The sequence below is a fragment of the Condylostylus longicornis genome, unplaced genomic scaffold (genome assembly GCF_029603195.1).
Source record: "Condylostylus longicornis isolate FDR11 unplaced genomic scaffold, ASM2960319v2 ptg000010l, whole genome shotgun sequence".
Taxonomy (NCBI): Eukaryota; Metazoa; Arthropoda; class Insecta; order Diptera; family Dolichopodidae; genus Condylostylus; species Condylostylus longicornis.
The window spans coordinates 1,960,428-1,976,902 of NW_026577979.1; the positions used below are offsets into that span (position 1 = coordinate 1,960,428).

A 16,475-nucleotide genomic window follows, 5' to 3' on the forward strand; every position below is an offset into this window, starting at 1 on the left:
TATCCGATAATACTTGCAATATTCACAAAATTATCTATAATAATTAAAAATTATAACTTTAGAAGAAAAATTTTTTGAAAATCTCTTAAATAAATACAATAAATTCACATACTTACCTTAGATACTTAGATATTAAAATTATTCATCTTAACGCACCATAAAAATAGCTCTACACATATTTATAACAACCAACATTAAAATAATAAGAATCTCAAATTCAAACATATAAAAAATGTTGAAAAAAATAAAACCAACCAAAGTTGTAAATCTTTACTTAAATCTACTCTATAAGTCATTTCTCTTTAGCGCCTTTCGTTATTAAAAGGTTAAATATCTAATAATCTCTAAATTACATTTCATTTTTCATATAAATGCAAGCAAACCAACCAAACAACAATAAACAAATCTTAAATGGAAACATTCATAAGAGGCGAAAATGCTTAAGAAATTCTAATCAAGAAAAAGTAAAAGCAGAAAAAAAAAAATCCCAAAATCCATAAACCATAGGTACTTAAGAAAATAAAAATTCAGTACTTCATCCAATCCAAACCAACAAACAAACTAAAAAAAAATTTCATTCTAGAAAGGCAAAAAAAAAAACTCATTGAGCGTCTTATAATCTTGAAAAATTATTCGCCCGCAAGGTATTTGTATGAACTATTCATCATTTTCTTAATAAAAAAAAAAAACAAGAGAAAATCAAGAAATGGGAAAAAAATCATTATTATTGTGAATTTTTCTACTTCTTCCAAAAAAAAACCCACTAAACATGAATATTTGAAGTAATTTTGAAGAAAATATTTTAGCCTGCTCCTTGATAATTCACATATTTACATACACGTTCTTATACATTATATACCTACACCTTGGAATATTGTGTATGCCTATGTAATACATATGGGCTCGAAGAATATATCATGTAAAATGATTTTAGAATTGTTTTTTTTTTATTTTTATGAATTATGTCCAATCCTCAGGATATTTTGATCTTATTATTTTTTATAATTTTTTTTTCTGTGTAGAATTGTTTTCTTTTTATTATTATTATTATTTTATTTAATTATTTTTCACTGTTTCAGTTTAACTATTGTACTACTGAATCTTCTATATATATATCTATTTTTTGGATTTCAGTCATATAGATGGTGTCTATGTTATTTTATAGCTCGTTTCTCTTATATTGTTTATTAAATTCAGCAATTCTATAGAGTAGATTTTTCATTATTGTACAATGTCGAGTTTTTCTGTTCTGATAGAGCAATTTAAACACAATTGAAAATAATATTATTGTATTTTTGTATTTGGGTGTAATATGAGTACAAGGTGTCGCCGACCTAGGGTATTTTATTTAGAAACTAATATATAGACTCCATTTTAAATAAATTTGATAATTTTTTGAGTATTATGGTTTTATATTTTAGTTTCATGAATTTTTAAAAATAATACAAAAAAAATTTTGTCAAACGCACTAAATAATGTAGCTGTAACATAAGAAGAGTTAATAATATAGCTGTAAGAGATCTCATGTCAATTGATTTTTTTTTCAGCCTATATTTAAATTGTATTGCTTAATATGGAAATTTATTGACGTAACGTCTTCGTGTTCACAGTATAGCCTGTATAGTTTAATTGAGAATAGAAATATATACATATATTTGAATAGAAGCATTGAAAGATTTTTTAACCTGACCATTGGTGCAGTGGTTATGGCACCGGCCCTTTAACCGAAGAGTCTCGGGTTCAAACCCCGGTCAGGTCACTATAAAAATTATATTCAATATTATATACATAACTTAATATGCAATACTAATAAATAACAAGTTATTTTCAAATATTCATAATATTCGATACTAAAGACTAAGAAAAATAAACAGTAAATATTAATAAACTGAAATATTTGATATAATTAAAAACTACGGTAGGCTAGTCACCTACCTAGCTAACTTTCTATGACTATAGAAACTAGGGCATGATAGATATCATGCACTAGCCCTATACTCCTCCTTGAAGTGAATAAGGAAAAAAAAAAAAATTGAAAGATTTTAAAGTACTAGAAACAACAAGACTAGAATGTATAAGATGTGCCATAACAAATGAAACATAAAATTCTTAAAAAAAAAATTGGTGACTCGAACTAAGGTGCTCAAGTTAACCAAAAGAAACTTAATATTTTTAACATTTCTAATAAGTAATTACATTTTGTCATAATGTTGCTGAATTTTTTATTTATTCAATACTTTTGGAAATTGTACAGAAATTTATATTCGGGTGAAGTGTATACCTTAATGAAAGTGATCATAATGTATTTGGAAAGTGAATAATTTTTCTTTGTGGAGAGAAAACAATAAAATCAGAACGGTGAATACAATAAAAACACGAGACATTGTTCATCCTAAATTTCAATGGGATTTCACTGTGAATTTCATTCAAAGAAAAAGACAACAACAATGATTGTAGCATAATGAAATTCCTAAACGAAGCTACTTTTGTTATAATGCAAAAAAATGTATATCGTTATAATTTATATTTGACACTTGTTTAACAAAACCCTCGCTTATCTTAGATTAGCTTAGATATACGAATAGAAAATGATTTTCGTTGTGTCTCCCAAATCTTCTTATTAATAATTTACGTTCATTCGATCCAGACTAAAAATTTTGTTGTACATTTTACTGAGGTTAAAGTTTAGGTTACGTTGTTTTTTTTTTCATTCCTTTCACTTTTACTTGAAAACACCAATTTTTTTCGCCTCAAATTTGGGACAATTTGTTCAAATAGGCCCAAATAAAATTTTATATATACTCGTACATATAATGTATTATAAATTCGTATATAAATAAAAAAAAAAACAATATTTTCCCCGCATAAGTCATATATCATTTTTAAGTAGTGAAGGTAGAAGGAAGAATGATAAAGGTATACAAAATAAAAATGATAAAATAAAAAATAAATTAATAATAAAAACAAACCTTATTATTATCAGTGAACATTTATGTACAATATATAAAGTTTACCTCAAGGGATTTTCAAGTGTTATACATGTACTATCGCAGATATACTCGTAATTTTTAGATTTACTATACATTTGTAGTATATTTTTGAGTGAGGCCGAGACTGAAAGTGTGTACAACATACATTATGCAGTATATACGAACAATTTATGTATGAAGGAATTATTGTAATGATCATATATACATGTGGCTTATATGTGTTAATATTAAAGTACGTCTACCTCCAAACTTTTTAAATTTATTATACACATTTGTTCTTCTGTTTTTTTTTCTTTGCTTTTTAATTTTATTTCATTCATACGTTACATTTGGTAGCAATTTGCAAGCCTAATCGTTAATAATAAAATATATTTAGAAAATTACTACTTGTATATTATTAGGCACATAATACATATACATGTGTACAAACTTATATGAGTAGGTATAATATGAGTTTAATTTATATGAAAGTGCAATCAAAATAATTTTTTCATTCTTAAGATAATTTCCACTTAATTTTATGGTTTATAACACAATAATAACTCTGACTTTTATATAATTTGCCACTACATTCTAGTTACGAGACTTCAACTTCTCTATTATCGGCTTTCATTTTGTACTTCTTATACCCAGTGTTTTCTATTAGAGAATAGAGAAGAACTATCTCTTATTCTCTGCGGTTGAACATAATTTACAATATTCCATTTGTTTATTAATTGATTTGATTCTTAATTTGTGTTTTATAAATACATTCGGTACTCAAGTTTTCTAGGACAAAAAATTTTTTTTTATTAATATTTTTACTTTTAAAGATTCCGAAATTGAATAAGTCAATGAGCTTGGATCGACATAACAATATTGCCTTTATAAAATCTAAAATTTTCTCAGACTTCATGGTTATAGAGACGAATATTGGTCTTTCACGAAAAGTTACGACTTCAAGCTACGGTAAACTATTTGAATTCGGCACTACAATTTTAAAATTAATCACGTGGTAAATAAAATTCATAGAATTTAATAAAGTATGCAATATGAACAGATGCATTCAATTAAAATGTTAATACAACTTAGGGACAGAAATTCTATATTTTATTACTTGTGTTATACAAATTATTATTATAATTACTACATATGTGCTGCAATATATACTTCAATTTCTATTTTAATTTTACTATATCAATTTTCTTTGACTACTCTATTGTTTTATTCACATAGTCCAAGAACCGCCAATGCTTAAAAGTTACTAAAATTAAAGTATGAAAAAACAATAATTTCAAAACCAAAAGAAAAAACAATAAAGAAAAATTTATTTACGAAATTTCTTTAAAAACTTTTTCTGAATGTCACAACACACACTCACGCTCACACATATTGTATAACACTTAACAAATTTTGAAGCATCTGTAACCAAGAGTTTATATGGATCTTGTTATTGTTTCCATCTTATTATTACAATAATTGTTCTTTAAAACAAAAAAATTTCTTAAAGAATCATAAAAACAAAAAAACTAAAAGTTTCTTATTCTGTACAATTTAAAATGCCCGACTACCAACCACATACATCGTGTACACTTATCCATACTTATACTTATTCTATTCTTAACTGTTTTATTAAATTGGCAAACTATTCATAAGTCAAAGCATAAGTGCAAAAGACTTTTTCTTTCAAATTTCATTTCCAGAATATTCACACACACGCACACACACAATAATACTTAACACTGTAATAACAACATTTGTTGGCATGTATATTACTTTTAATACCACTTTTACATACTTAGCACACTCTTTAAACTTCATAAACATTGTAACTATATTTTATTATTATTGTTTTAATAACCATTATGATGATGACTGAGAAAATTATGATGATGATAAATAGGATGGGCACATGTGTGTGTGCTTATGAGTAGCCAGAATTAAAATTTTTGTGTTAGTTTTGGGTGCATATGGGCACAAAGTTCCTAGACATTCAATATAGCCGGTATTAACAGGCTGATTTCTCACATAAATCGCTATCAAACAGGCAAAGTACCATTGAAACATCGTCGTAAGACTTGTTCGAAATTAAATCCCAACTAAACCATATACTCCTTTGATGCTCATTAAATCAGACATGGCTCCAAAAACAGCACTTCCTTCGATTTCCTAAAGCTGAACTCTCTATTAAACACGCAAATTTTATTTCAAGAGTTTACATTTTTATTATTCTTATCTTGTCTTGTTGTTTATTATTGTGTTCGACTATTTTAATAGAAGTACTTTGTAAACTACAAGGGTATATAGATATAAATTGTTAAATGAATGAAAAATATGTTTTAGAATTTTTGAAATATTGAGATTTGTTGAAATGTTATTAATCATAAAATATTAGTGTACACTGTAAGAAAAAATTCGAAAATTTCTTTGAAATAATATGTTTAATATGAAAACCTTAAATTAGGCCTCTATGTAACGATATTTCATATTTATGTCATAAACAAATGCTAGTAATATTTTATTTCGTTCATAAACTTTGTTAAATTGTCAGCAATTTAGTGAAATTGTTATGTGCAGTGCAGTTATGTCATGTGAATTTGTTCACGTTCTGTTTTTGCATAGTATTGCGTTTTGCAGTTATTTGTTTTGCAGTTTGGCTATTATGAAAATCTTCATTGTTTTAAAAAATTAATTGAAAAATTATAATTTGTTGCTTAACAAACTACACACTAAATATATTCAACTATGTACATAATGTGTAGGCATTTATGAATATGAAATAATATAACAGAAATACAATAAATTAAACTACTAGATTCAATACTTTAGAATTAACAATAAATTTGAGCTCATACTTCTGTCACATGTCAACATTTTCAAAATTCGACTAAACATGCTTAATTTTCAAGTCTATAACCATTATTTTATAATCAATAAAACTAAAATATATAATTTTCGCAGAGTTGAAACACCAAATTTTTCTCAGTGTAAGAATAAAAATATTCACCTCCAAATAATAAAACAAAAAATTAAACCACACACAAACCCTTAATGTCCTGGAGGTATTTCGTAGATTAAAGTTAATGATATATATTTTTTTTTGGCTTGTTGGATTCGTGTGTGTATATGCTTTTTCCGTTCTCTGTCTTTAAATTTATACTGTTGCTCTTTTGATAAGAAGTTTTTATAAAAATGTAGAAAACAAAAAAAAATTTCTTTGTTTCTTGACATTTACAATCTAAATTCGGAAATAAAACAAAAAAAATAGCAAATAAAATTTATATTTGACAGAAGATTATTATTAGTCGAGTACGTTATAAGGGTGCGTCTTCAAAAACTTAAAATATTAAGTGTATATGGAGAAGCGAAAGCAAAAATTATTATACTGGCGCACATACACTGTCTGCCTATATATGCAAAGAAAATATGAACATATTTTGATTTAGAATTTTTGAAGGGAAAATTATTATTAATTTTTTTAAAGAACATAATTAATTATTTGCCTTTTATAATTTTATTCTTCAAAATTTAGAACAAACAAAAGCAAAAAAAAAATTAAAATATTTTAAAAGGTAATTCTTTACTGTCATAATGGTACGCGTATAATATTGTGTAGAGATACTTAAAACAATTTTCATTTATAATTCAAAATTATTGTGTACCATATGATGAATTAGTGAAGTATTCATATTTAATGCCTATGGGAATCAAAAAAAAAATGCATTTCTTTTATTAATAAAAATAATATAAAAGCGGGTTTAATTTATTCACTTGTGTTTTACGCAATTGTTCCATATTGCATATGTGGAAATTGTTGTGTTGGAAACGGTTTAAATAAATTTGTTTGAATATTATTAGGGATGAGCTATATAAATTGTGTAATTAGGTATAAAATGAAAAAGAGATGGTCAAAGAATATATTATTGCACAAGTATAAAACAAACATGTGTTTCTATTATTTCTACTGTATTTATTTTTGGTATGTCATAATTTTATATTTCATATTATTATAATTGAAGAGATGTTGTACCTGTGATACAGGTCATAACAGGGAATCATTTGAATAATGAACATGCCAGAAGAAGAGCCGCAAGAGATTTTTGACAGAATCATTGCGACCAGGTAGGAAAGGAGAAGACGTTTACTCATTCCAGTTACACATCTTCGATTTTGTCAAAAAGAGGCCAAGACGGGGTTGTATTTCTGTTTGTTTACTATGAATCTAGTGAAAATACCAGGTATTTCAACAATTCTACACAATTGTCGAGTTGTATCATGTGAATCTGGAAGTATGAAATTCTAAAGCTTTATTCCAATCTGACCTATATGTAAACTTTACGATAGCAGTGTCAGTCAAGCTTAACCTAACTTAATAATTTTAGTGAACAAAATGTTCGGTGTTTTCTTATAATGCGACGAATATTAATTCATGTGGTTGGAGTCGTTATTATTATTAACTATATTACTTCATTAAGTTATACTGGCTGGTTGAATATTACACTTCTTAAATATTCAATAATCTTTCTAAAGTATTCTATGAACAATACATGGATTTTTTTTAAGAAGCATTGAATCAAATGTGAACAGATAATAAATAAATACTTAATTATACCTGCTATTGAATAATCACCATAAAGGCTTAGTAATATTTTCAATTATTTGAAATTTCAGTTGACAATATAACTAGTCGCAATTTAAAAACTCTTTAGCGAATAATTTTGATAAACGCTATAATAAATACATAAATCACAATAACCTCAAAGTTGTTAATATAATGTCAATGCCACTTCACTAGAGGGTAAATAATTATAATGTGTAGATACAATTTTGTGCAAATAAACCATAATATCATCAATATTTAAAATATTTATCTGTACATAATAATTTAAATTCAACCTTTTATAATAATTACTATCTATTTATTTTAAATATTTCTAAGAATCTAAGATAATAAACCTTTACTAATTATTAATTCATATACTAAAAAATCAAATGTCAGTCTATATATACAACTTATTAAAAATTCTTATATAAGCTATTTATTATTCTATTTATATAATTATATAAAAGAGAATTATTATTGTATAAATGCTAAGTTAATATTATTTCATATATATACAATGTACAAATTCAAACAAGAAATTATATTGTAAATAGTTACACCATTAAAAAGAAAACTTAAATTACAAAAAAATATTAATAATTAATTTTATTATTCCTTCAAATATAATATATATGTATATAATGTATATACATAATACAAGTATATTTATATAACAAATATTTACTTTGTTTACCTTACGCGCTGATAAATACGAAATATATCAACTTAATAATAATATGAATTAAAACGAGAATAGGTAGAGTTGCCCATGTCAACTTTGTGACACCCGTACGAATGAATGACTTTAAGAGTTGTATTATAATTGCCACAATATTTTACACGACCATGATTTTTTTTATGTAAACTGCTATATTTTATTCATATTGGCAATTACCACGTAAACTCATATCATCTCAGAGATTTTTACTGAATTTCAGCACTGTAAAAGCACTATAATTTACGGCCATGACTTTCCAAGTTGAATGGCAGCTATCACCACGAATAAAAAAATTTCAACCAGTTCGACCGAATCACTGGACAACATCTAATTTAAACAGCGTTTCGGCATTTACTACATAAAATGATTTGTGAAAATTTGGTGAGCTTAGATCAATTAATTTTTGAGTTATATTTGGGATGGATGAACAGACGGAAATGCGTGGTTAAATCGACCCAGAATTCAATGCTGATCAAAGACATACACTTATGTTTCACGTACACCTCAGACCATTATTTCTTAGCATTACAAATGGTAAGGCAAATTTATAATAGAAACCCTTCCGTTATACAAACATTTTATAATAAACATTTTATACTTTGTATAATGTCTGTAATATCCTGTTCATTTGTAATATCTTTTAATGTAAATTAGTTAAGACTAATATAAAATGTGCGTATACGTGTAGTATATAAGAAAGTATAATGTGTATGGTATGTATATAAGAAATCTTTTCCAAAAGGTTAAAAAACGCACTTACCATTATAAAATTATTCCGTGTTTATTTCGCGTTAAATAAATATATACGCATATTTAATCTACCTATACCATAGTTATTTGTAAATTATACATATATACATACATATACATATATATAAATATACTCAAATGTAGGTGCATATTAATATTAGAGTAAATATTGATATTTTATATAGGAAATGAAAATAATAAAGCTCATTTTGTATTTATTAATATTTTCATTGTGTCATAAACGTATAATATTGGTCTAGCTCGTAGAGCACAACGAACTTCAATAGTGTGTATAAATATAGAATATTTTATTATTTCAATTTTAAATTATATAGGTATGTTTAATTATCAACGGGATATTTTATCGATAATTGTGTTTTACAGAGATATTTTGTGGTGAGTTTTCCAGAAGACGGTCTAGTAGAAATCGAATTCCTTAATTTTATTGATTAATCTAAGAATTCTAAAGAATTTAATTATTCATAAGATACCATTCTTACTATATAAAAATTAAAACGAAATTATGAAAGGAACAAAAGGAATGTTGTTACAAAAAATCATGAATCGGCAACCTATACAACTCGTGGATCATCGATTATTTTCCCTCATCGTCATTATGATGGATATTAGAACAAAAAAAAATGTGTTTATACTAAACCTAATATTTTCATTCTATTGGAGTGAATCTAGTACTCATAATATTCGATGAAAACTCAAAGTATATGAAACCTCGTTGATCGGCAATAGTAGATGGATTTATAAAAATATTCGAAAGACGTAGATGTTTGTATTAGCCTTAAAATGACTAAATAATTACGTATGATCAAAATATCTCTTGCATACTCACAATTAATAATCATGATTTAGTTACGTATTCAGAAAAGGCTGATCAACCTCTCGGTTACAATCAATCTGTATTACTGAAAAAATGCTAATAACCTTAAAAAATTCAGTAAATTCAATTTAAAATTTTGTCATTTTTATTAAAAGATTTATGAATTTAATATCGATTTTAAATCATACAAATAACCAAGAATACTTTACTCGTAATATTATTTTATAACTTTTTTACTATATGTCACGAATTATATTGTACGTTATCTACTTTTATAGCATACTCATCAAACTCTTAAAAATTTTGCGGCACGTACTTCTTAATAATATTATTTTCTCTTAATAAATCAATAATACCGAATTCTATTGTTCAAGTAGGTACTTTTTGCTTCATTATAAAAGTGTAAATTAGCCTTTATGTGTTCACATACACACCGTTTTTACGTTATATGTGCGCCGCAGTGCACCACCGCACCAGTATACACAAATACGTATTCTCATTTTATTATTATTATTAGAGAAAACAAAATATGTATGCATGTATGTAAAGAACAAAAAAAAAATTCTCTAGGCGGAAAATTTTATACTTTGAAATGTGCGTGTTCACATGAAAATTTTATATAAAACGCAGGGAGAATCCGCACTCGTATATACAAGTATAGTATAAGAAGTTCTGCGTGTCGTTTATAGTATACAACACAAACATTATTATAAGTATTTAATTTGAAAACTGAACCAGAATCGGAAAAATCAGAAGAAAAAATATTAAGGACATAAAGTGAGGGTCTTATATTTCACTTTTGAGAATAAAGGTAATCTAGTAGGCTAATAAAGGCATACTTTATGTGTACCTCCTGTTTATATATAAATACATATATTTTTTTTAACAATATAGGTAAACAAAAGTAAGACTCTTGTTGTTGTTTTCTCTTTTCTTTAGAAAATTTTTTTCAATTTTGTTGCGTTCTTTTATAAAAACAAAAGCGTTAAAAAAGGATATTGAAAAAGTATTTTCAAACATCCTTTTTTAATAAGCATACTTGTATATGCTTAGCGACATTATACATAAATGAACACCAAGTAAAATAAAAAAGAGAGGAGGGGGAAATGTTATTATGGTGCAATAATGTGCATTGAAAATTATACCGGACAGGAATTTTTCTTATACTTACTTATTTTAAATTCTTTTTATGTTCGATAATATAAAGAAGTACACTCATAGAATGGAACTTATTGAATATTTTAAATATAAAAGTGCGTATACGTACTCAACAATATTATGTATAACAAACAGGGTGTTTCACGTAATTATATTTCCTATTTTATGTTGGTTCTCTATTGGCAATTTTTTGTTTGCAAAATCTTTGAACATAAGTCTTGTTTTCGAAATTTTTCCATATTCTTTTGCTAGATTTTGACAAATTTTGGCCTTTTGATAAAATATGGAATTCTTAATTCCAGTTTTCGGTTTGCAACTGTTTTAATTTTGTGGTACTAGTAAAATGCTTTATTGTAGAATCAATTAAGCTTGCAAATTTTTGCAAAATATTCTGAAAGATTAAAAAAGTTTTATAAGGGAAATTATGATATTAAAAATATTTGTTGCAGTTAAATAAAAATTGTATATAATTATACGAGTATAACAGTTTTCGGATTAGTTTATTTCTCAATTAATTAATTGTATTGAAAATTTGTACTTGATCTTATGGTCAAAATTGTCTATTGAGAAATTCAAAGAACTATTATTAGGCGATTTTCGAATTGCTCACGGTTCTAAATTTAATTTGTTTCTCAAAATTTGCAAGATTTTTTAAAAGTTTACATTGTATTCTGCAGAATGTTATAAAATTTTCTAAAATTATAATTTTGGTAGAACATTCTGTATATATTATACATTATATATCTATTACCTATATATTATTTAGATTGTTCTATACAAGTTTACATAATATAGTTTTCATTAATATAATAATAGAATTTTTTTTAAAATTTATAACAAAAATAAATATTATATTATGAAATATTATTTAAAAGGATGTTGTTTATTAATTAATGGAATATAAAATGACTGCAATATGTTCTGCGAATTAATAAATATATAGGGGAAAATTTAGAATATAAATGCAACAATATTCTTTTCTTGTTATTTTTTTAGCAATTTATTTATGGATTTAATTGATTTATATGTAAACATGTAAAATTTTAAAAGAAATTTTCAATATGAAAATGTCGGAGTAAAAATTAAGATTTCATATATATATATATATAGGAAATGCTTATGGATACGCATATATTTAAAGTTGGCAAAAGGTTTCCGAATAATTCTTATATTTTATGCATTAATGTATGTATGCGTATTGTAAGTATTTCCTTACCTCATTTATAATGTACCCAGAACCTTATTTATATTTACATTAATTAATTAATTAGCTGATAGCTATATTATGTTCTACTTGTTTTCTTGTTTATTATAATGCTTATAAGAAATTTTAAGCACATACATATAAATTTTGATATTGTATGTAAATTTGTTTAATATTTTGATTATTAAAACGGCTTTTCATGTTTACTTTATATTAGAAATTATGCTTAGTTCAATCTTTAGGTATTTATTTATTATTTTATGTTTATATTTTAAAATATAGAATTTTATAATATTTTAATTTAATATAAGGAAATATGCATGTTAACAGTGAACCTACACAACAAGTTGTGTATATATGAATTTTGCATTCAATACAATATTAAAAAATATTTACATAATACATAAATAACAATTTTAAATCAAGTGAAAATATTTGAAATTTTAATATTCTAAAATTTCTGATGTTCTTATTTTATAATTTTACTAAAGGAATTTAACACACAGCACAATTTAACAGCATGTATTACAATAATTGCCTATAATAGGGGGTGATTTCATTCTATTAAAACTATTTAAGCAATGTGTAGTGTAGACTCACAACAATATTGTATAAAATAAAAAAAAAAATTAAATTTCAGGAAATATTTCTTAAAATTTTAATTACTTTGCAATTTAAGATCTAATATCATAATAATTTTTTTTTAATTTCAGTGCTGGGAAGAATGTGGTAAACCCCCACCATCAAAATTAGCAAAAACAATTCAAGAAACATGGTCATTACGTACAGTTTCAATGTTACAACAAGATTCATTAGTTTTAGTTGATGTTGCATGGGATCCACAATTGAATACACCAAATCAATGTTTGGTTACATGGGAAGTATCTGGTGGTGGACTAATGGGAAATTTACTAACTGAAACTTATAGTGTACAATTATCATTATGGCCAGATACAAAATATCGTGTACAAGTTACCTGCAAAAATAAGGTAAAAATATTCATTAAAAATACATTTTTGCATTCTAAAGAAATAAAATGTTTAAATTTTTAAGGTTTTAAATTAATACCTTAATTTTTTTTTATTTTTTTCAAAATTATATAGAATACTGGTTCAATGAGTCGTTCACTTCCATTAAATATTGATACATCAGAAGCAATAACAACTCATCTTCCTATACGTACAACTCGTAAACCAATTATACAATCGACATCAAAACAACAATCACAAACATCAAATATATTAATAACAACAACTCAATCATCATTAATGGCTAATTTACCATTTGCAACATCATCATCATCAGCATCAGCACCAATATCAGCACCAATACCAACATTTATGGATCATCCATTATCATCATTTGAAGATAATGATGAAGATAATATTGAAAATATTGATGATCAACATTTGAATGAAATATCATCTAATAAAAATCGACAACAACAGCAACAGCATCAACAGATACAAGATGAGCAACATGAACAAAAACAACAACCAATACAATATATTAATCATAAACATACAAATTATATATTTGATTGGCATCATGGTAAAGCAATTGATATTACTGATGATAATACACAATCTGATGTACAAATTGATAAATTAATACCATTAAATCAATCTGATTTAAATATAATAACAATAGCAACATTATCTGATATACAAAAACCATTATTATTTGGTGTTGTTGCTGGCATATTATTGCTAACATTCGTCCTAGCTATGTATATTTGTGCATTACGCAGTCAACGTGTTCCTAGTGACAAAACAGCTCTAATTGAAGATGATGGCTGTAATAGTTCTTTAGATAATCATAATACAAATATATGTAATAGTAGTTGTATTGAAAATGGTTTTAGTGGTTGTAATGGTAATGGTATTTGTAATGGTGATTCAGTTATAGGTGGTGGAATTGGTGGTGGCGGTGTCGGTGGTGTTGGCGGTGGTATTATAAATCCAACAGCAACATCAAATATTAATATACCGCCATATAATGCTGCTACAAATCATTTTGGTAGTGGTCCTAGTAATATTTTAAATCCAAATTTTTATTCTAGAAATGTTCATGTATTGACTGTGTAAAAAAGTTTTTTTTTTTTTTTTAATTTTTTTTATATAATACGAGTAATCATAAAAATAATTTATTATTATTAAAATTTTCTCTTTGTAATAATTTAATATTAACTTTTTTTTTTTGCCGAAAAATTAAAATTCAATCATATTTTAATTGTAAATGTAATTAAATAAATGTCAAATTCTGTTGATTTATTAAATTAAAATTTTTGGGACAGTGTACCAACAATCTGTCTGATTAAATTCATATAAGAGAGTTGTTGTTATAAGAGAGTTGTTCTTATATGAGATTATGCTCTTGACGATTTATTGAAATTTTGAGAATATTTTTTGTAACAACGATGCAACACAGTTCATTATTAATTTCATATCGAACCTTCTATCTTATACCTTTAATTCGTGTTCTAATGTAGTGACTTACATAATAAGTACGTTAAATATTATTTGCGTTTGTGTTATTCATTTTCTAAATTAATTATAACAAATGAGTATCTGTAGCATTGCCATCACAGCATATTTTCAATTTTTTAACTTTGACGGTGTTAAAAAAAATAGTATACAACAGCAACATTTTCATTTATGAATTTGACAATGTCATCAAATTCAGCAAAAGTAAACACTCTCTATAAAATCACAGAATTTGCTCAAAAATTTTTTTACATAAAGAAAATTTTATTGATATTTTAATTTTAATTATTTTTTTATTTAAACAAAAATTTTTTTTTCTTGTATTTACAAACCATAATATGAGCGAGAATTCGAATGAGTTTTTTTTGTTAAAATGATAATTGTACATGTATTTTGTAAGTATGTATTGTAAAATATCAAAACAAAAAAAAAAAATACAAAAAAAAATTTATTACAATTAATTTTCCTAAAATTGAAAAAAACGAAAAATTGAAAAAAAAAAAAAACAATTACAAAATGTAAAACAAAACTTCTTCATAACAATAAAACAAATGGTAAAAAATTAAATTTAAAAAAAAAAAACATTGAGTGATAAAATTGTATTATGAGTGAGATATTTTGGGTGCATGTGTACTTTTGAATGAGTGAATATTTTTGATTAAAATAAAACAAAAAAAAAATTAATAATAAAAAAAATTACAATTTTTTATTTTGTACGAATGAAAATTAAGAAATTTTTTAATTTGTAATTTAAGTTAGTTTCAATATTAATCATGAGTATATTTTTATTATACAAACAAACAAAAAACACAAAAACAATAAAAAAAAAATTTAAATGTTATACTTTATACCTTATTATTTTTGTTTTTATTTAAAATTATAATTTTGTATAACAAACAAATTAAAAATTTAAAATTAATTTTGTGTGTCTGCCCGAAAATTTTCAATATATTACATACATGTGCATATATATATATTATATATAATATTTATTAATATATATTATTGGTACCAGAAATTTAAATATTTATAAAAGAAAAATATAATTATAAATTAATTAAATACTAAATAAGAATATTATATAAGTATTTAATTAATGAACCAAAATTAAAAATAATTTTAAAAAAAATAATAGTACAGAAATTTCAATTTTTATTTTAAATACTTTTTTATTATTTTAAAATTAAAATTATTTATTAAAATTAAAAAAATACTTTCTTATTTTTCTTAGTTTTGTTTTCTCTTTGTTTCCGTTTCTTTTTCTGACAATACAAAAAAAAAAAACAAAACTCTGAATATTGTTATACAAAATTTGCTTGATACAAAAAAAAGAAAAATAGAATTAAAAAAAAAGAAATTTTCACTAAATATATTATTATACAGACAAACTAATTGAAAAATGAAGAAAACTAATTGCATATTTACATTATATAACAATAATAATTATTATACATATACAATATTTATGTAATTAATATTATATAATGTATATTTATATAAAAATATACTGAAAGAAAATTAAAGTACATAAATTACAATATCTATATAAAGAAATAATAAAAATTAATTATACTTAATATTTGAAAATAAATAAAATATATATATATATATATATATATACTCGTATATCATCTATATTACATAAATATAGACGATGCGGATTATTTTTTAAAAAGAAAGGAATTATAGAAATAAAAACTGGAAAGAAAAAAAAACTATAAAATTTAAATTTATATCATAGTATTTAAACAA

At 24.3% G+C, this 16,475-nt stretch overlaps 1 protein-coding gene across 1 annotated transcript in view; it reads left to right on the forward strand.

Moving 5' to 3' along the window:
• The window catches only part of LOC129618842 (uncharacterized), a 175,355-nt gene extending 159,704 nt beyond the window's left edge, over positions 1-15,651 (forward strand). Inside the window, exons 5-6 of the mRNA XM_055533860.1 lie at positions 12,951-13,226; positions 13,341-15,651. Of these exons, the coding sequence (XP_055389835.1) occupies positions 12,951-13,226; positions 13,341-14,324 (1,260 nt within the window). The 3' untranslated portion in view covers positions 14,325-15,651. The remainder of the gene's footprint in view (positions 1-12,950; positions 13,227-13,340) is intronic.
• The last annotated feature ends 824 nt before the right edge of the window (positions 15,652-16,475 follow it).